The 20372-nt window shown below is 38.3% G+C and overlaps 1 protein-coding gene across 5 annotated transcripts in view; it reads left to right on the top strand.

The window, feature by feature from the left end:
- Positions 1 to 20372, top strand: part of KIAA2012 (KIAA2012 ortholog) — a 109072-nt gene that overhangs the window by 77642 nt on the left and 11058 nt on the right. For all 5 annotated transcript variants that reach the window (XM_053906162.1, XM_019436601.2, XM_019436603.2 and 2 more), the window contains 3 exons: positions 1356 to 1428; positions 16330 to 16420; positions 19552 to 19708. In XM_053906162.1, the coding sequence (XP_053762137.1) occupies positions 1356 to 1428; positions 16330 to 16420; positions 19552 to 19708 (321 nt within the window). The remainder of the gene's footprint in view (positions 1 to 1355; positions 1429 to 16329; positions 16421 to 19551; positions 19709 to 20372) is intronic.

Here is a 20372-nt window from a genome sequence, read left to right as displayed (position 1 = left end):
GAAAAATACACAGGGTAAAAAGCTATAGGGTGAGAAGAGAATGTCAAACAAATTAGATTAATTGTCTCTTTCCAGAGCAGCTTGGGTATTTGATAATTAAGTGGAAAAACTGATTGTCACTAAAGGTAGAGGAACTTTAGTCCTAGGAGAAACTTCCAGGGCTCTCCATATCCAATTCCTTCTTTGTAGCTGAAGTGAAGCTAGGGATTCAGCAGAGATCCATGTGACAAAGACCAAGAGCTGACTTCATCAGACACATGTGGCTTTACTTAAGTCTTTGACTCTACCTGTCACATCACTTTGGCTACCAACGAGTTTCTCTTCTAATCTCTAGAGGAGATCAGTGACTCTCAATCCTGGCTACATGTTGGAATCACCCAAGAAACTTTAAAAATGCCCTAGTTCCAGGGGCGCCTGGGTGGCTCAGTCAGTTGAGTGTCCGACTTCAGCTCAGGTCATCATCTCACAATTCATGGGGTCAAGCCCTGTGCCAGGCTCTGTGCTGACAGCTCAGAGCCTGGAGCCTGCTTCAGATTCTGTCTCCCTCTCTCTCTGCCCCTTCCCTGCTCATGTTCTGTCTCTCTCTGTCTCTCAAAAATAAATGTTTAAAAAAAAAATTTTTAAATACACTAGTTCCAGAAAGTCTGATTTTATTGTTTGGGGGTAAATATTAGATATCATACCTTTTAAATAATTCTAACTCATAGCCAGGGTTGTGAACCACTATTATGGAAATTTCTAGATGGTGGATTGCAAGCAATTTGTATGACTGAGAGAAAGAAGGAAGAGGGGATTCAATGTGATAAGAAACCTAATCCGTGGCAACCTTGGAAACTCCACAAAAGGCCAATCTGACCCTTTTGCTTCCTTGCCTTACACCTTCAGTCCTTTCCATTTGTTCGAGATAAGACCAAAGCCCTTAATCTGCCTTCAAGTCCTTGGGAGTCTGATTCAACCCACCCTTCCTATTCTTTCTGCCTCTGCTCTCATCACATCAGTCATCCATCAAGTCCCTGGAGGTACCTTGCTTCCTTCTCCAGTTGGTCTGTGCCTGTGGCATTCTTCTCCCCACCCCCTCCCCCCAGTTAACGCCAGGCATGGAACACTGTACATGTGGATGGGACAAGCCTCCCACAAGAGAAATACAACTAAGACCTCCATAATGCTCAACAGTGCAGCTAAGCCCACCTGGCTCTTTAGGGCTGTTCACACTGGTACTAGACTTCTTGGACACTGAAGTTAAAATAAGTTGACAAAGAAGGAGAAGAACTGGATTTCCAAAGGGCATAGACAATAGGAGTGTTTGCCTTTATTTTGTCTTATGTACTTTTTTTTATTGTGTATTAACCTAATAGGAAAATGGAGATGAAATGGACTATCATGAAGAACCAGGAGGACCCCTCAGAGAAAATCATCAAGACACCCAAGGTAGAGACAGCCAGGTTGGGTTTTAAATCTTATCACAACAATCATCTGATGAGGTTTGCATTGGTTCAAAGATGTTAATGGGGAATGACCCTTCCATTTCCTCTCAGCCTGGAAGTCAGAAAACAGACCAATGTGCTGAGTTCAGACTCTGATTGTTCTTACTTAATGCATCACAAACCAACTGATGACGATAACATGCTTTTATATTTTTGGACTTACTGAAAGGTTTCTTTCCTGCCAGAGGCCACAGATTGATGGAAGAGAGTGGAGACTCTGGGGTATCACAAAAAGGTCACATAGGCACTTCCACTTTTCTGTTCCTCCTGCCCACAGGGACGTGGATATGCAGGTGCAGGAGCTGAGGCTCCCTGGCTAGAGGGTTAATATTCCAACGATGGTGGGGGGCAGTATCTTTAGAGACACAGACCCTGCTGCCCACCACCCTGGGTGGTCAGGCTGTTTGAGTGTGGCTTCCTCCAAAAATCATGCTGCATTTAATAATGATGATTCTAGGAAACATTGGGCCCAGAACTGGGCTTTTTGGCATAGTTCATATTCCCAGACCCTGAGCTAGACTCTAATCTCTTCCCTGGGGGTACCTGTGCATGCTGTGTGATACTGCAGTTGGGTAGGCCCAGGTACCAGAACTGTTCTTTATCCTCACTGCATCTTGCAGGAATGGAAATAGTTAGGTGAGAGACACTTGTGTTCTCAAGGAGTGGATGCAGTGCCAGCCAGAAAGAATTGCTTATTGTTTGCTGTACAAAGGCATCCAGCAGAGAGAGCAAATAGGGACCTGTGCTCTGCCCCCTAAGCCATGCACCTCAGGACTGGGGTATCCATGCAGAGGGGGCTCCTTTCCCCCTTCTACCGGCCCTTCTACTGGGGTGCCTTTCTTGAATTCACATAAGGTGCTCTATATAGGCTAGCAACAGCAGCTCTGTTCAGCTGAGTGGAGAACGTAGGCGTTACAGTTGGACTACTGCCTTAACCCCTCTGTGCCTCAGTGTCCTTAACTGAGGCTGAAAACAGTATTCCCCTCCTAAGGTTGCATGAGAAATAAATGAAGTAATTCATATACAGTAACCCTTTAATGAATACTGCATTATTATTTTTTTAAGTTTATTTATTTATTTTGAGAGAGAGAAAGAGTCAGAAAGGGGCAGAGAGGGGGGAGAGAGAGAGAGACTCCCAAGCAGGCTCTGCACTCAGTAGAGAGCTCAATGTGGGGCTTGAGCTCACGAACCTGAGATCATGACCTAAGCTGAAATCAAGAGTCAACCACTTAACCAACCGAGCCACCCAGACACCCTAATACTGTATTATTCTTGACTTGGATATCATAATGATTAAATGTCTACCCTCTCAGGGTCACAGTTTTCCAACCTTGAAATGACACCATGACTCTTCCTATCTCCTCTAGACCCCATGAGATGAGGAGACCATGAGAGCTCACTAGAAATAAAAGTGCAAAGTCATGGATTTGGAATTTCACCTTAAATTTGATATTTTTCTGTTTACATATTTTACTGTTTCTTTCATTTGATATTCTAAACAAAAATAATTTTATACTCATTTAAAAAGATTTCACTGCTGGGTACGTGGGTGGCCCAGTTGGTTAAGTATCTGACTTCAGCTCAGGTCATGATCTTCAGCTCAGGTTCATGAGTTTGAGCCCTGCTTCGGGTGAGCAAGAGCCCTGCTTCAGGTGAGCCCTGCCTCACTCCCTCTCCCCCTCTCTCTCTTGCTGCCCCTGGCTCACTTGTGCCCTTTCCGTCTCAAAAATAGAATAATAAAATAAAAGATTTTCAGACAATAAAATATTATGGTAGCCCAATCTCTGGGTTTGGTCAAGCTTTTAAGCAGAGTTCTTGCTGAAATAAGTCTCCTGCCCCCTCCATTTTCAAAGCTGAGTGACAGTAACCAGGGAAACAATGCTCCAGTCTTCAGACCTTCCATATCGTAAGTCACATATGCAGAATGTGAACACTGACAAGGCTCCAAGTGCAATGGGGGTTTTAGGCAGTGCAGAACATGGCCAAATCTAAGCAATGACCACGTCAGTCGAAACAGTTTTCCTTTCTCATGACAGAGGAACAGGCTTCGGCTGAGTTCCACAAAGGTTATCCAGACAGTCTTTAATGCAGTGAAATATCACTGCAGAAAATTAAAGAAAGCATTTGCCTGTCCTGAATGATAAATGCTAATGTTTAAAAAAAGATTTCAAATCTTTGTAGGAAGAAAAGAGAGCTTGCCAAGGAATTTTTTTTTAACTATTTAAGGATCGATTTTCCCCATATAGGCCTTACATCTAATAGCCAAGATTTTATTCTCTACTACTCTAAATTAAGTAGTGATCTTCATGTTTAAATTATGAGCAGTGAGCCAGTGCCATATCTACCAAGAATACCTTGCATCTTACACTTGGTGAAATTACTACATGCAAGTTTTCACCAGACAAATCAAATTGGCAACCTCCAAATCAAATCGGGTTTGGAAAATTGCTCATGTTAAATACAAAACTTTCCTTTCCACCTCTTTTCCCCAACCCCTCAGTCCAAAAAAAGAATAAAATTTCAAGTCTTGTTTATTTCCTAGGCCAGTTGTTCTCAAACTTCAGTGTGCATCAGAACCCCCTGAAAGTCTGGTTAAAATAAATTTGGGGTCCTGCCCCTAGAGTTTCTAACTAGATCTGGGTTGAAGTCATCTGTAAAACGGAGGTGCCAATACTACTTACCTCATGAGGTGGCTGTGAGATAAAGGAGTTAATACATGTAATGTGCTTATGAGAGTGCCTAGCACAGAGGAAGTGCTCACTATGGGTTAGCTGTCAGTCTATTTCTTAAAAACCTTAATTTAGTAGCCGTAAGTCTTGTCTCCTTGTCAGGAGAGACTTGTTCTAAGTTGATAACATGATGATTACTTTCTAGGTCAATCTCAATGATGGGGGCTTGAACTTGGCAAGACTGGTTGAGTCTTTTGTGTAAGTCCTTCTTTTACTTAAGTCCACATGTGGACAGCAGACCCAGTCTGAACAAAGCAGCCTTGCCAGCCTCTGCCTTCTGTGAAAGGCTATGTGCAATAGTGATGTAACCCTTACAATGTGGCAGAATTTGAGATACTCTTAGAAAGAGTGAGAGATTTGAGGAGCCCTGCATGAGATACAGGAGGTCCCTAATGAGTAGCCTGAAACAATGGGGGGAAAAGACAAAAGGCAGGTCTTACAGAAACCCTTAGAAACCAGTGAGCCATTTCTATTCTACTAGGGAAAAATAGGCCCAGAGCATTATTGCTTTATTGAAGAGATGGGTATGCAGTACTTAGGATATTGATGCAACTGTTCTAACAAAGACCAAGATAAAGTGACTTCAAATAAGATGGAAGGTTTATTTCTCTCTCTCTCGGAAAAGTACAAGCTGGCAGACAAGAGGTAGGACAGCCCTCCCCCGGGTTCCTTCTCTCTGCCATCCCCTTTGCCATTACCCTTCTCTACATCTTAAAGCTGGCTCAGCATCTCCTCATCCTGAGGACAGGAGAGAAAACATCAGTGTTGGGCCCACAGCTGCCTTGTAGGAGCATAAATCCCATTGGTCCACTTAGCTGTAGGGAGGTTTGAAGGCCTTTCCTCAGGGGCAGTTCCTGGCTCCAGGAATAAACAGCTCCAGAAGGAGCAGATATAATGACTGCCCAACTTGTGCAATGAACTAAGGAGTAGCCAGTGTTGCAAAAAATTTCCCTTAAAGCTGTGGGAAAAATAGATCAGAAGTGTGTGCCCAGAAGTTGAGACAGTGCCCCTGCCCCAGAACCTACAACCTGGAAAGTGGCACCCCTGTACAGGGCTGCCACCTGAGGTCAGTCAAGACCCCTTGCTCCCCGATTTGCTCTATATGAAGCCTACACAGTCACTGCACACTGCCAGTACTGGGTTCAGAATTATCTGCTAGTTCCTAGCAGCCTAGATGACCTCCACACTCTGTTATTGCTCTATCTTTCCTTCTGAAAAGTATTTCAAAGTCCTCCTCCATGGCAAGCAGTTGTACATCCTTAAGAATGTTTCTAGATCAGGGCGCCTGGGTGGCTCAGTCAGTTGAGCGTCGACTTCGGCTCAGGTCATGATCTCATGGTTTGTGGGTTCAAGCCCCATGTCAGGCTCTGTGCCGACAGCTCAGAGCCGGGAGTCTGCTTCAGATTCTGTGTGTCCCTCTCTCTGTGCCTCTCCCCCACTTGTGCTCTCTCTCTCTCTCTCAAAAATAAATAAAATGTAAAAAAAAAAAAAAAAAAAAAGAATGTTTCTGGCTCACTCCACTTAACCCAAAATGGAAACCCCGGGGAAGTCCCCAAAATCCCAGAACACAGCTGTTGCCCCTTGATCCTGAAAATTCTCTTCACCTTCCAGGAAGTAAAATTTATTTCTAACTTGAGACCCAAATTCATCAAGACCAAAAAGCAGTTGAACCTACAGATAAAGACAACATAAGAAAGGCAATTTATAGACCAATCTCACTTATGATCCAAGATGCAAGACTCCTAAATAAAATATAGCCAATCAAATCATTAAGCTTACATTTAAATATGTAATATTTTATATAAATATACAAATATACATATAGTGTGTGTGTGTGTGTGTGTGTGTGTGTGTGTGTATACATATACCATGACTGAATTTGGTTTATCCCAGGAATTCAAAGATGGTCTAACATGTGAGAGTCTGTTTATGTAATTCACGTCAAGAGGTTAAAGGAGAAAAACCTTAGGGTCATCCCAATAGATACAAAATGAAAAATAACTTTATGATATCCACCCATTCATAATTTAAAATTATCAAACTGGGAACAGAGGAAGACTTCCTGATTTTAATAAAGAGTGTCTATCAAAAATCTGAAGTACGCATCACACTTTAATGGTAGAACTTTAAAAGCATCCTCTTTAGAGAAAGAACAAGGATAAGGACGCCCTCTGTCATTGCTTCTATTTCAACATTGTAGTAGCACAGTAGGGAAACCAAAAGAAAGGAAAAGGAAAAGGACAGAAAGGAGGAAATGACACTGTCATTATTCCCAGACAATAGCATTATATGGAAAATCCAAGGGCCTCTACAGACAAGCTATTAAAAGACAAAAAGTCAGCAAGATTACTAAATATAGATCAAAACATAAAAATCAATTGTGGAAAAAAAGAAAGTGTCAAAACATAAAGTACAATTTATAATGCAATTGTAAGATAATTGTTATTATGAAAACCCCCAAACATACACAAAGATCAGCATAGGAATTCCACATATCCATATCCTGGCCAATACAGTTCACCCACATCCCTGACTCCTTCCTCCCTCTCTTCCATATTATTTTGAAACAAATTTTCCAGCCTCATGTCATTTTATGTATACACACTTGAGTATCTATCTCTAAAAAACAAGAAAAGACACTTTGGGGGCACTTGGGTAGCTCAGTCAGTTGAGCGTCTAACTCAATTTCGGCTCAGGTCATGATCTCATGGTTCATGAGTTAGAACTCCATGTGGGGCTCTGTGCTCACTGCTTGGAGCCTGCTTGGGATTCTCTCTCTCCCTCTCTCTCTGCTCCTCCCCTGCTCATACTCTCTTTCTCTCAAAATAAATAAATACCCTTAAAAAAAAAGACACTTTTGACATAACCGTAATACTACTATTGCACCTAAAAATTAGAACTATTCTTTAATATAATTGAATATTCAGTTTTTTTAATGCTGTAACTGTCTCCCAATTATTATAATTGTTTCAGAGTTTGTTTGTTTGTGATTGGTTGGTGTGGCCTTCAAGTCTCCTTTAATTTATTGGCTCCCTTTCATTTCTTTTCTTAACTCTCTTAGTTTATTTTTAGGAAATTGAGTCACTTGCCCTATAGAGTTTCCCACAATCTAGATTTTGCTGATTGCTTCCTCATGGTGTAGTTTTACGTGCTTCTCTGTCTTCTATACTCCCTGTAAGTTAGTACTTGGATCTAGAGATTGATCAGATTCAGGTTTGGTTTTTCCTTTTGGAAGACCATTTCATGGAGGGCATTGAGCTCTTCCACCAGGAGACATCGTGTCACTTCATGGTGCCCATGGCTTCAGATACATTCATTCATTACAAGCTGCAAAATAGTGATACTGAAATTCTATCATTCTTTTTCCACTTATTACTTGGAAAACTTCTACCAAAAAAAAAACCAAAACAACTTTTCCTCTTCTATTAGTTATCCACTGGTACAGTTTATACAGGAAGGTAGGATAAATGTAATTTTTAAATATATATCTGTATAGATAGAGGTACATATATCCTACAAATAAATGTAAAAAACGATATGTGAGACTTTCTTGAAGAAATTACAAAATCTTGTTAAATAAAAATAGACTGAAATAAATATAACATTCTATATAATGTTGTATGTAATGTTTATAAACAGGAAGGTTGAAAATTCTCCCTAACTTAATCTATAAATTCAATGCAGTTACAATTTTTTTTTAAATCCCCAATCAGGTTTTGGTGGAACATGATAAGTTGATCCCAAAATTCATAAAGGGGCCAAAAATAACCAATAGAATTTTGAAGAAAAACAAAGAGGCCAAATACTAAAATATCAAAAATATTAAATATCAAAAATCACTTTAAGGCCATATGATATTGGCTTAGGGACAGACAGAATAGAGAATCCAGAAATAAATGCACCCATATATGGAAACAACATATGGCAAAAGTGTAAAGAATGAGCTATTTCTCAGTATATAACTTTGAGATAAATGGTTATCCAATTTTTAAATCTTTATCTCACATCAGGTGTGTTTCTTGAAAAAGCAAAAAAATTTTTTTTAATATTTTCTTTTTAAGTTATCTCTATACCCAACTTGGGGCCTGAACTCACAACCCCAAGATCAAGAGTCTCATGCTCTTCTGACTTAACCAGCCAGGCTTTTTTCTGAAAAAGCAAAAATTTTAAACTTTTTAGAAGAAATATAGAAGAATATCTTTATGAATTTGAGAAAGGAAAAAATTTCCTACCCCTGAATCAAAACATAAGCCATAAAGAAAATTACTGACAAATCAGGTTATATTAAAATGTAAAGTTTTTGACAAGACAGCAAAAACAAAGTTAAAAGACAAATCACAGGGGTGCCTGGCTGGCTTAATTGGCAGAGCAAGCAACTCTTGCTCTTGGGGTTGTAAGTTTGAGCCCCATGTTGGGTATAGAGATTATTTTTTAAAAATAATAAAATCTTTTGGGGCACCTGGGTGGCTCAGTCGGTTATGCGTCCAACTTCGGCTCAGGTCATGATCTCACGGTTCATGGGTTCAAGCCCCACATCAGACTCTGTGCTGACAGCTCAGAGCCTGGAGCCTCCTTCAGATTCTGTGTTCCCCCCCTTTCTCTCTCTGCCCCACCCCTCTTGTGCTCTGTCTCTCTCTGTCTTTCAAAAATGAATAAACATTTAAAAATAACATAAAATAATAATAATTTTTAAAAATCTTTTTAAAAGAAAAAAAAAGACAAATCACAGACTATAAGACAATATCTTATAGCGCATAAAACCAATAAAATATTGGTATCCAAAGTGTGGCAAGAACCACTGCAAATAGAGAAGGAAAAGACAATCAACCCCAATGAAAATCCTGAGATATGACTAGGCAATTAACAGATGAGGAAGCCTAAATAAGTGGTCATGTGAAGAAGTCAACTTGCTGCTAATCAGGAAAATTGAAATTACAACAAAAAGAGATATCATTTCAGGTATATATCAGATTAACAAAAATTTAAAAGTCTGCAAACACCCATTTTTGATGAGGATACAGAGTTTTAGAAATTCAGAGCAATTTGGAAATATCCAATAAATTGAAGATACACATACCCTGCAACTCAACAATTTTATTCCCATGTATACCTCAGAGAAACTCTTTTATGTATGAAAAGTGACTCACTCAAGAAGGTTCATTACAGCATTGTAATCACAAAAAGTTGGAAATAATCAAAACAGCCATTGGCAACAAAATGGATAACTAAATTGTGGTATGTTTATACAATGGAATAGTGTCAATAACTTAAAATAAATGAATGGAAACTACATGCATCATCATGAATTAATCACTAAAATGTTAAACAAAATAAGTTGTAAAATATATAATGATTTAATGTATAAAATAGTATATGTTGTTTTTTAAGTTTTATTTATTTTGAGAGAGAGAGAGCACAAGTGGGGTAGGGGCAGAGAGGGAGGGAGAGAGAGAATCCCAAGCAGGTTCTGAGCTGCCAGCACAGAACCTGATATGGGGTGCATACCCATGAAGCTGTGAGATCCTGACCTGAGCTGAAACCCAGAGTCAGACATTTAACTGACTGAGCTACCCAGGTGCCCCTGTTATTTATAAGTGTATTTATATGTGGCAAAGATATAAACATATGCCTGAGGACACTGTAGGAAAAGAAAAACTGTTCCTTGACCCTCTTAGGGTCTCCTGGCTGGGCCTAAAAAATTAAACTGACACAGATTTAAGAGGAGAAAAGCACACAAATTTATTTAATATAAATTTTATGTGACATAGGAGACTTCATAAGGAAATGGGGACCCAAAGAAATGGTTAAGCCTGAGTGTGTGTGTGTTTGTTTTGTTTTTTTAAAGATTTTTTAGCTTTTAAGTTATCTCCACACCCAACATGGGGCTTGAACTCACAACCCCAAGATCAAGAGTTGCATGTTCCACAGACTGAGCCAACAGGCACCCCAAGCCTGAGTGTTTTTATACGAGGTTTGATGAAGAGTGGAAAGTTGTGGGATAATGTGATATTACTTAAAGGGAATGGGCTAAGGAAGGATAATAATTTGGGAGAAACTGAGCAAGGCCTGTTTGTTTGGATTCCTCTTGAAGTTTCTCCATCTTCAGAGATAAGGATGCCTCTTTCCTCTAGGTGGCACTTCTGGTGGGCACCTCTCAAATGGGGCTCTTAGAAGGGGGTGCTTCAGGGGGAGAAAGGGGTGGTGGTCAGAGAATCCTTCCTTCACCTGCCGTTTTTCAAATTCCTTCAGCTTGAAATATTTAATATGTGAAGGTGCCATATTTGGAGTAGTGTGTTCAATGGACAAATACCAAATTTAAGAAAACGGTTACCACTGGGAGAGAGTGACAGAAATGAGATCAAATGTTATACAATGAAGTCTTGGACTGTATCTGAAATGTTTTATTTCTTTAGAAAAAAATGTGAATCAGATATAGCAAAATGTTAAGATTTCACAAAGCTAGGTGGTACTCATATATAGTATTTTTTCTATACTCTGCATTCTTAAAATATTTTACAGATTTTTTTAAAGCAGTTAAAAGTTGTAAATTATTATTCAAAGCACTGGCTTAGTTTATCCCAATATTTCCTAAATATCAGATTATTTTATTGGGGAGTGAGGGGAGCTCGTTTCTATGATCCATCTCCCAGAATTTTCAATTCTCATCAATACGGTGAAATTACACTAATGTAGAAACTCAGCTTTTGGTCAGTACAAATGCGCCCTCTGCTGGTCCTGTAGTGCCCTGTCCCAGAGTTCAAAACCGCTATAATGAGCCATGAATGTCCAGTGAAACAGCTTTTACAGCTATGTTAGGGAATGAAACTTCCACAGAATTTCTCTTATCACGAAGATACTTAAATCACCTCCAACTCTCTGTAACATTACATATGATCCAAAACAAAATAAATCCCAAGTAACCACCCCAATCAACCTTCCCAGTTTCCCCAACCACCCTGTACATTAACAATTTTGTCCCCACTGCTATTTCTGGAGGTTAATGTGTGAGATGCTATCCTTAAAGTTTGGGAATGGCAGAAGAAAACCCAAACTACAAAGGTGCTCTGGGCTGAGAAGGAGTGGGGGTGTCATGGACAACTTTGAATGCTGAAAAATGGATTAACTATCATATTAAGGAGATGATTGATGGTAGGATGACAGGTGAATTTTTTCTTTTCCAATCTTTCTTTAAAGTTATAACCCCTTTACATAAAGAAAAATGAGGAAAATAAATGAATTCATGCAGGAATCTACTGCTCAAAGAGAAATAGGGATTGAATATTAGAGTCTACCTTTTGAAAAGTTTTTATTTTGTGTTAATATCCATCTTCCCCAATAAAATTTAAGCTCCCTGAGACCAGGGGCAGGTAGGGGGGTGTCTGTCCAACTCCCCACTCTATTTCCAGCATCTAACACAATTCCCAGCATGTAGTCAATATTTAATAAGCATGTGATAAATGAAGAAATAGATGACCATTTTTCTCAGAGTGTTAAATCAGTACAAATTTTGGGGGGAATGATTTGGCAGTCAACATTGTGTCTTAAAGACTGTGTATCCTTAGCACTGGGTGTTGTATGGAAACCAATTTGACAGTAAATTTCATATATTAAAAAATAAAAAAAAAAAAAAGAAAAGAAAAAAAAAAAAAAAAAAAAAGACTGTGTATCCTTTAATAATCATAGATGTGAACAAAGAGTAGGTCTTTTAATAATCAAAAACATTCCTTTCAATGAAATGTTATGCAAAGTTCTTTATAATTATAAAAACTTTGAAACAATCTGAATTTTACAAGTTACATGTCTGGTTAAGTTATGGTACATCTGTACAATGAAATGCTATGCTGTTTATTATGATAATTTTTAAGAATATTTATATGGGAAATTCTAATAACATAAAAGTAAATTAAAATTATACATATATTTAATTCTATTAAAATGAGTGTATAGATGGATTAATTTTTTTTAATGTTTATTTATTCTTGAGATAGAGAGAGACACAGAATGTGAGCAGGGGAGGGGCAGAGAGAGAGGGAGACAAAGAATCTGAAGCCAGCTCCAGGCTCCAAGCTGTCAGCACAGAGCCCAATGCGGAGCTCGAACCCACAAACCGTGAGATCACAACCTGAGCCAAAGTCAGCCGCCCAACTGACTGAGCCACCCAGCCACCCCAGATAGATAGATTATATATGCATGAAAGTGTATACGCCAAAATATTTACATTAATTGTATGTGAGTAGAGTGATCATGGGTGAGGTGTTTTGGTTCTTGTTTGTTTTTACCAAGTGCAAACACTGTTTAGGTACTTTATTTGTATTAACATTTTTTCTTAAGTTTTTTTTAAGCAGATTTATTGAGGGATAATTGATATACGATAAATTACACTTATTTAAATTTTATGATTAGATAAGTTTTTTAAAGTGTTAAATAATACTTTTTTTTTCCTGTAAAGATTTTAATGCAGTCAACTTTCCTTTTTCTTAGGCTTTAATGATGTGTAATTATTTGGTAAGGTATAAAATTATTCAGCCAATAGATTTTCTTTCATTGAAATACTAAACATTGCTATGATTTGGGGGTGGTTCCTAGTTTTATTGAGATATAATTGACAAATAGCATTGTATTAGTTTAAGGTGTACAACATGATTTATGTGTATGTTGCAAAATGATTACCACAGTAACTTCAATTCACATCCATCACCACACACAGTTACAATTGTTTTTTCTTATGATGAGAACTTTTAAGATCCACTAGGTAAGTTTTGACATATGTATATACCCATGAAACCATCATTATAGTCCAGATAAAACATTCATCCCAAACATTTCCTCATGCCTCCTCCAACTCCAGCCTCCCTTGTCCCCAGCCTCCCAGTGTCCCCCATTGATATGCTTTCTGTCACTATAGATTAGTTTGCATTTTTAGAATTTTCTATAAATGAAGTCATACTATATATACCTTTTTTGGGTCTGGTTTCTTTCATTCCATGTAATTCTTTTGAGATTCATCCATAGTGCTGAGTGTATTAATGCTTCATTTCTACTTACTGCTAAGTAATATTGCTTTGTATGTATACACCAGTTTGCTTATCCATTCACCTGTTGATGAACATTTGGGCTGTTTCAAGTTTTTGACTATCACCAATAAAGCTGCTATGAACATTTGTGTACAAGTCCTTATATGGACATATGCTTTCATTCCTCTTTTTTTTTTAAGTTTGCTTATTTATTTAAGGAACCTCTACACCAATCATGGGGCTCAAACTCACAACCCCGAGATCAAGAGTCACATACTCTTCCAACTGAGCCAGCCAGGTGCCCCTCATTCCTCGTGAGTAGGATACCCAGGAGTGTAATGGTTGGATGATATGATATATATAACATTTAATTTTTTAAGAAACTGGCAAACTGGGATACCTTGGTGGCTCAGTAGGCTAAGTGCCCAACTCCCGGTTTTTGGCTCAGGTTATGATCTCATGGCTCGTGGGATTGAGCCCCATGTCAGGCTCTGTGCTGGCAGTACAGAACCTGCTTGGGATTCTCTCTCTCCCTCTAACTCTTTACCCCTCCCCCAGTCACACTCTCTTTCAAAATAAATAAATAAACATTAAAAAGAAAAAAGAAACTGCCAAACTACTTTCCTAAGTCACTGTTCCATCTTACATTCCAACTAGCAGTAAATGAGAGTTCTAGTTCCTTTGCCTCTTTGTCAATACTAAGTAGAGTCAGTCATTTTAGTCATTCTAATAATTATGTGTTGATTGTGAGTTATTTTTTCTTCCTTGTGCTTCTGTTTTTCAAATTTTCTGCAATGAAATATATCTTTCATAATAAAAATATTGTTTAAAGTGAAATAAAAGGTAGCCTAGTCCAATATGAAGTCTTAGTCTGAGGACTCTTCTCATTTTAAAGGAGTTACCCAGGGGTGCCTAGGTGGCTCAGTCGATTGAGTGTCTGACTCTTGATTTAGGCTCAGGTCATGATCCCAGGGTCATGAGCTTGAGCCCAGCGTCAAGCTCCATGCTGAGCATGGAGCCTGCTTGGGATTCTCTCTCTCTCTCTCTCTCTCTCTCTCTCTCTCTCTTTCTTTCTCTCTCTCTCTCTCTCTCTCTCTCTCTCGCCCCCCCCCCCAAAATAAAAAATAAAGAGCTACCCAGTTTGGTCTTGAGAGAGTCCAGCAAAGAGTGATAGCTGTGTAGCCTGAGTAAGCCTTCCTTATAGGGTAACATTTGTTTTTCATTTTTTTATTTTAATTAAAATTTTTAAAATTGAGAGAAAATAGATATGTAGCATTATATTAGTTTCAGGTATACAACATAATAATTTGATATTTGTATACACCACAAAGTGATCACAATAAGTCTAGTTATCAACAATCATCATACAGTTACAAAAAATTTTTTTCCTTGTGATGAGAACTTTTAAGATTTACTCTTTGCAACTTTCAAATGTGCTAAATATTATTGACTATAGTCACCATGCTTTACATTATGTCCCCATGACTTATTTATATTGTATATCTAAGGTTTTTTTAAGTTTATTTATTTTGAGAGAAAGAGAGACAGAAATAGCAAGCAGGGGAAGGCAGAGAGAGAGGGAATGAGAGAGAATCCCAAGTAGGCTCTACACTGTCAACACGTAGAGCTCAACGCAGTGCTTGAACCCATGAACCATATCATGACCTGAGCCAAAATCTGGAGTCCTGATGCTCAAATGACTGAGCCACCCAAACGCCCCTATATATATAAGTTTTTACTGCTTGATCCCCTTCACCTATTTCTCTCAGTTCCCAACCCTCTTCCCTGCTGGCGACCACGAATCTGTTCCCTGTATCTATGAGTTTTGTTTTGTTTGTTCGTTTAGGTTTTTTTTTAGATTCCACATATAAATGAAATCAGGCAGTATTTGTTTTTCTCTGACTTATTTCATTTAGCATAATACCCTCAAGGCCCATCCGTGTAGTTGCAAATGGTAGGATTTCCTTCTTTTTTATGGCTTTTTTTGTATATATACCACATCTTCTTTATCCATTCATCCATCAATGGACACTTAGATCGTTTCCATATTTGGCTATTGTAAATAAGGCTGCAATGAATGTAGGGCATATATCTTTTTGAATTAGTGTTTTCATTTTCTTTGGATAAATACTCAGAAGTTAAGTTGTGTGTAGTTGAAGAAGCTACATACTGTTTCCCATTGAAGCTGCACTGATTTACATTCCTACCAACAGAGCACAAGGGTTCCTTTTTCCCCACATCCTTGTCAGTACTTATTTCTTGTCTTTTTGATACTAGCCATTCTAACAGGTAGGAGGCGATATCTCACTGAATAGCATTTCCCTCATAATTAGTGATGTTGAACATCTTTTCATGTGCCTGTTAGCCATCTGTATGTCTTCTTTGGAAAATGTCTGTTTAGATTATCTGCCTATTTTTTAATTGGATTGTTTGGTTTTTTTGCTATTGAGTTGTAATGTTTGGGGTTTTTTAAGCAATTTCATTTTCAATGTTATAATCACACTAGGATTTTAAGAAAAAATTTAAACACATACAAACTTCCTAATCTATTATTTTCTTTTTGTTTTCTCTTCCAGCCCTTATTCATTTACATACATATTTTATAGAGTTCTACCACAATATTCTATATTTTACATTTTTACTTCTTTATGTCATGTTTTCCATGTTGCTTATCTTTTAAACCATAATTTTAAATGTCAAATTAATGCATCATAAATTGCTTCCCCAATCTCCCATTGTTGGGTTGTTTCTAATTTTTCATTATTAATAACAAAGTTATAAAAACTTTGTACAAAAAGCTTGTTCTTTTGAATTATTTCTTCATGATAAATATCCAGGAGTAAGATTCCTGATCAAAGACTAGAACATTTTTCTGGTTCTTGGTACATACTGTCGTAGCACTTTCCCAAAGGGTCTACTAATTTTAATGTCACTTGCCTTGTGCCAGCACTGGTTTGTGCAGGATTTGCTAATTTTCTAGGCATAACGTACTTTATTGTGCTAATTTGCATGTCATTGACTACTAACCAGGTAGACATTTTCCCATGTCTGGGATTGTTGTCTATTGTCTTTGGCTGTTAAGGATCCTCTTTGTCTTCACAGACCAGGAGCTGAGGAATATGAACCTTGACCCTCCTAGTGCTTCCCTGGATGATCACATCCAGACCTTTGAGTCAGATACTGTCCAAAAGACGTAAGTGTTCGAAGCTGTAATGATATGGACTGCTCTACTTTTATTTCATTTTTTTCTTTTTTCTTTTTAAAGTAATCTCAACGCCCAATATGGGGCTCGAACTCATGACCCTGAAATCAAGAGTTGCCTGCTTTACTGACTGAGCCAGCCAGAGACCCCTCATTTTTGTTTTTAATTAATTTCATTTCTGTTTTTTCTAACCATGAAGATTCTCAGGCTAACTGCATTCTCTAACAGCCAGAATTGTTGTCTAAGAAACGGATTCTTGGGGAGAATTATATTGTGACATGTTTCCTACATAAGCCATATTCTTTGGCTGGGTGGGTGAAAAGTGAAGTTTAACAGTGTGGAAACAGCTTTCTCCATTTGTCTACATAACTGGGATCTACAGACATGCCTAGTAAGGTGATTTCTGTCAATTCAACTTGGTTTCTCCTCTACACATTCACTCCGCTTTGGGTAAAATAAATAATACTTAAAAATACTAAAACTAATTGCTAACATGTAGTAAGTGTTTCCTATGTGCTCACTATGTCCTTCCAATGAGCTCACTAACCAGCAGCTTGGCCAGTCAGCTCCAGTCACTTCACCTAAACCGCATTTGGCAGTGGCAGCTGGAACTATAGCCTATTGTGACCTCCATGAGCATCAGTGACTTGACAACCTGACCTCACCTGCCTCTTGATGTAGGAATCCCCTCCTGAGTCAAAAAGGATTTATGATCCCTAGGAACAAAGAAAGAAAGGCATTTGATGGGGGGAGGCAGCTATCTGAAAAATTCCAGTTTTCAACTTTTATACCTCAGTTTCTTCCACAATGGATTTAAATGGCTTACAACAACCACATCAGCAAAAACAAAAACAAAAACAAAAACAAAAACAAAAAAAAAGCCAAAGTGAGATAACCAAAAAGAAAAAAAATCTTTAATCGAGAGGAAAAGAAAAAAGAATATCAATACCCAACAAAAGTAATTAGAGTCATTGTGACTAAAGATCAGACTTCCAGATTTGATACAGAGATTCCTGAATGTAAAAACAAAAAAAGAAGGAGGAGGAGGAGGAGGAGAAGTAGTAGTAGTAGTAGTAGTAGTAACACAGGTTTGTGGTTCTCATTTGCAGCATACCTGTTCCTCAAGGGAAATAAAGATTTTCCTAGCACTAAATTCTAAAGGATACACCTTCTGTGGGTTTTTATAGAGTGACATTGAATGATTTAAAGACCCATGTGTTTACAAGAAATTCCATTTACCTCATGCAACAAATATTTCTCAAGTTTCTATAGTAAGACCCTGTACTAGCACAGCACAATGAACAAAATATTGATTTGGCTAAAAAATAAAATGCCCAGAACCAGGCTTGGCACACAGTAGCTGCTGCTGCAGCTGTTACTGAAACCACATAGCTATTTCTTAGTGACCTATTTACCCAGAGAACATAAGTCAGTTATCCTCAAGGCAGATAGTCAGTGACTGCAATTCTACAAGGGATCACACAAACACAGCACATGACCTTTTGGTGGCTAGATTTGACCAAGAATAGAATTCAAAAAAAAAAAAAAAAAAAAGAATAGAATTCAGAAGGCATAAAAGAATGGATAGTTGCATGTTCCTAAGACTATTTTTTAATCAAATTTTATGTATGTATGTATTTATTTATTTATTTTTCAGGAATAGAATTTAGTGATTCATCATTTACATATAACACCCAATGCTCATCCCAACCAGTGTCCTCCTTAATGCCCCTTGCCCTTCCCCCAACCAACACCCCACCAGCAACCATAAGTTTGTTCTGTGTATTTGGGAGTCTCTCATTGTTTGTCTCCCTCTCTGTTTTTATCTTATCTTCCCTTCCCTTATGTTTATCTATTTTGTATCTTAAATTCCACATATGAATGAAATCATATGATATTTGTCTTTCTCTGACTTATTTTGCTTAGCATAATACACTCTAGTTCCATCCACATTGTTGCAAATGGCAAGATTTCATTCTTTTTGATTGCCAAGTAGTTTTCCATTGTGTATGTATGTATGTATGTATGTATATACATATACATCTATATATACATGACATCTTCTTTATCCATTCATCAGTCAATGGACATTTGGGCTCTTCCCATACTTTGACTATTGTCAATAATGCTGCCATAAACACTGGGGTGCGTGTGCCTCTTCGAATCACCATTTTTGTATCCTTTGGATAAATACCTAGTAGTACAATTGCTGGGTTGTAGGGTAGTTCTATTTTTAATTTTTTTGAGGGACCTCCATACTGTTTTCCAAAGTGGCTGCACCAGTTTGCATTGCCACCAGCAGTGCAAAAGTGTTCCCCTTTCTCTGCATCCTCACCAACATCTGTTGCCTAAGTTGCTAATTTTAGCCATTCTGACAGGTTTCAGATGCTATCTCATAGTGGTTTTGATTTATGTTTCCCTGATGATGAGTGATGTTTAACATTTTTTCATGTGTCTGTTAGCCATTTGGATGTCTTTTTTTTGAAAAGTGTCTGTTCATGCCTAAGACTCTTTCTTAAAGGTCATGTATTTTTCAGCTAAGCCTTTGATAGAAGAAATTTCAGTTAGGGGCGCCTGGGTGGCTCAGTCGGTTAAGCGGCCGACTTCGGCTCAGGTCATGATCTCGTGGTCCGTGAGTTCGAGCCCCGCGTCGGGCTCTGTGCTGACGGCTCAGAGCCTGGAGCCTGTTTCACATTCTGTGTCTCCCTCTCTCTGACCCTCCCCCATTCATGCTCTGTTTCTCTCTGTCTCAAAAATAAATAAACATTAAAAAAAAAATTTAAAAAAAAAAAAAAAAAAAAAAAAAGAAATTTCAGTTAGATAACCCTATGTCATTCAATTAAAGGCATAGATATGCAACCACAGGGAGACAAACTATTTCTTCTGCTCCCTAAATTGAGGATTAAGCTGGAGAGAACCCCAATAATGAAGACTCAAATTTCTAATCTCCCTTACTCAGGGATGTGTTGAGAAAAAGAGGGTTGACCAAGTATGTAAAATGCTCAACACAGTGCCACAGAAACAATGTTTGTTCACTTTTCCTTTTCCTTGTCCACTAGTTTTGTGAGGTTTGTTTTGTTTTGTTTTTTAGTTTGGTCCTGTTGTTTTGCTCTTTCTTAAAGTGGCAGAGATTATGATGTACATCATCTACAAAGAAGACTCCCAGGACATGAGTCCCTAGAGAGGTTGGGTCCTAAAGACACATCTCTTCTTCCAAGAGGAAGAGAAGAGAAAACTGAACCAAGATCATTCAACCACCAGGCACTAGCCAACGTAAATGTAAGTGTAAACACCTAGCAGCTTGGTCCAAAAGCCCTGCCTGGATGTTGCTCTCATTAGGGGTAGCATGGACAGTTGTATGTTTTGCTTAGTATATACACAAGGGTACCTACAATGGGGGCAAGTGAGAGCTGAAATCCATTCTGTGGTTAACAAACCATGCCCTGAACCCCAGCATTGGGCTGCATCCTTCTGAAGGGTGGGGTGCCCATTTCTAATTTTACAAAGGTGCTAATAGAAAACTTCAGTTTTCCTACACACACCACTTCTGACACCAGATGTATGGAGTCTTTTTCCACATTGATCAATTCTCCAGCTCAAAGGACACCAATTGGGTATCCAGTCCTTTTTTTGCATGGGGGAAGGGATGTCTGTCCTACAATTCAATTCTGACACTACCTGGAGTTAGCACAGACCCCACAGGTTAAGGGTAAGCTCAGTCCTACAAGACTGCTCCAACTTCAGACACTAGTCACAAGTCCCAGGTTGTCACCTGTACTTCTGACCAACAAGCTATAAATAGAGGGTTCCCACAACCCCTTCTTCAGCTTTGACAATTTGTTAGAATGGCTCACAAAACTCAGAAAAACATTTACTTACTATAATTGATTTATTACAAAAGATATTTTTTTAAACACTTTTAAGTAATTTCTACACCCAACTT

Source organism: Panthera pardus, unplaced genomic scaffold (genome assembly GCF_024362965.1).
Source record: "Panthera pardus isolate Hobbes unplaced genomic scaffold, ASM2436296v1 HiC_scaffold_10, whole genome shotgun sequence".
Taxonomy (NCBI): domain Eukaryota; kingdom Metazoa; phylum Chordata; class Mammalia; order Carnivora; family Felidae; genus Panthera; species Panthera pardus.
Note: the sequence above shows the minus strand (reverse complement) of the source record. Positions and strands in the feature narration are given on the sequence as shown.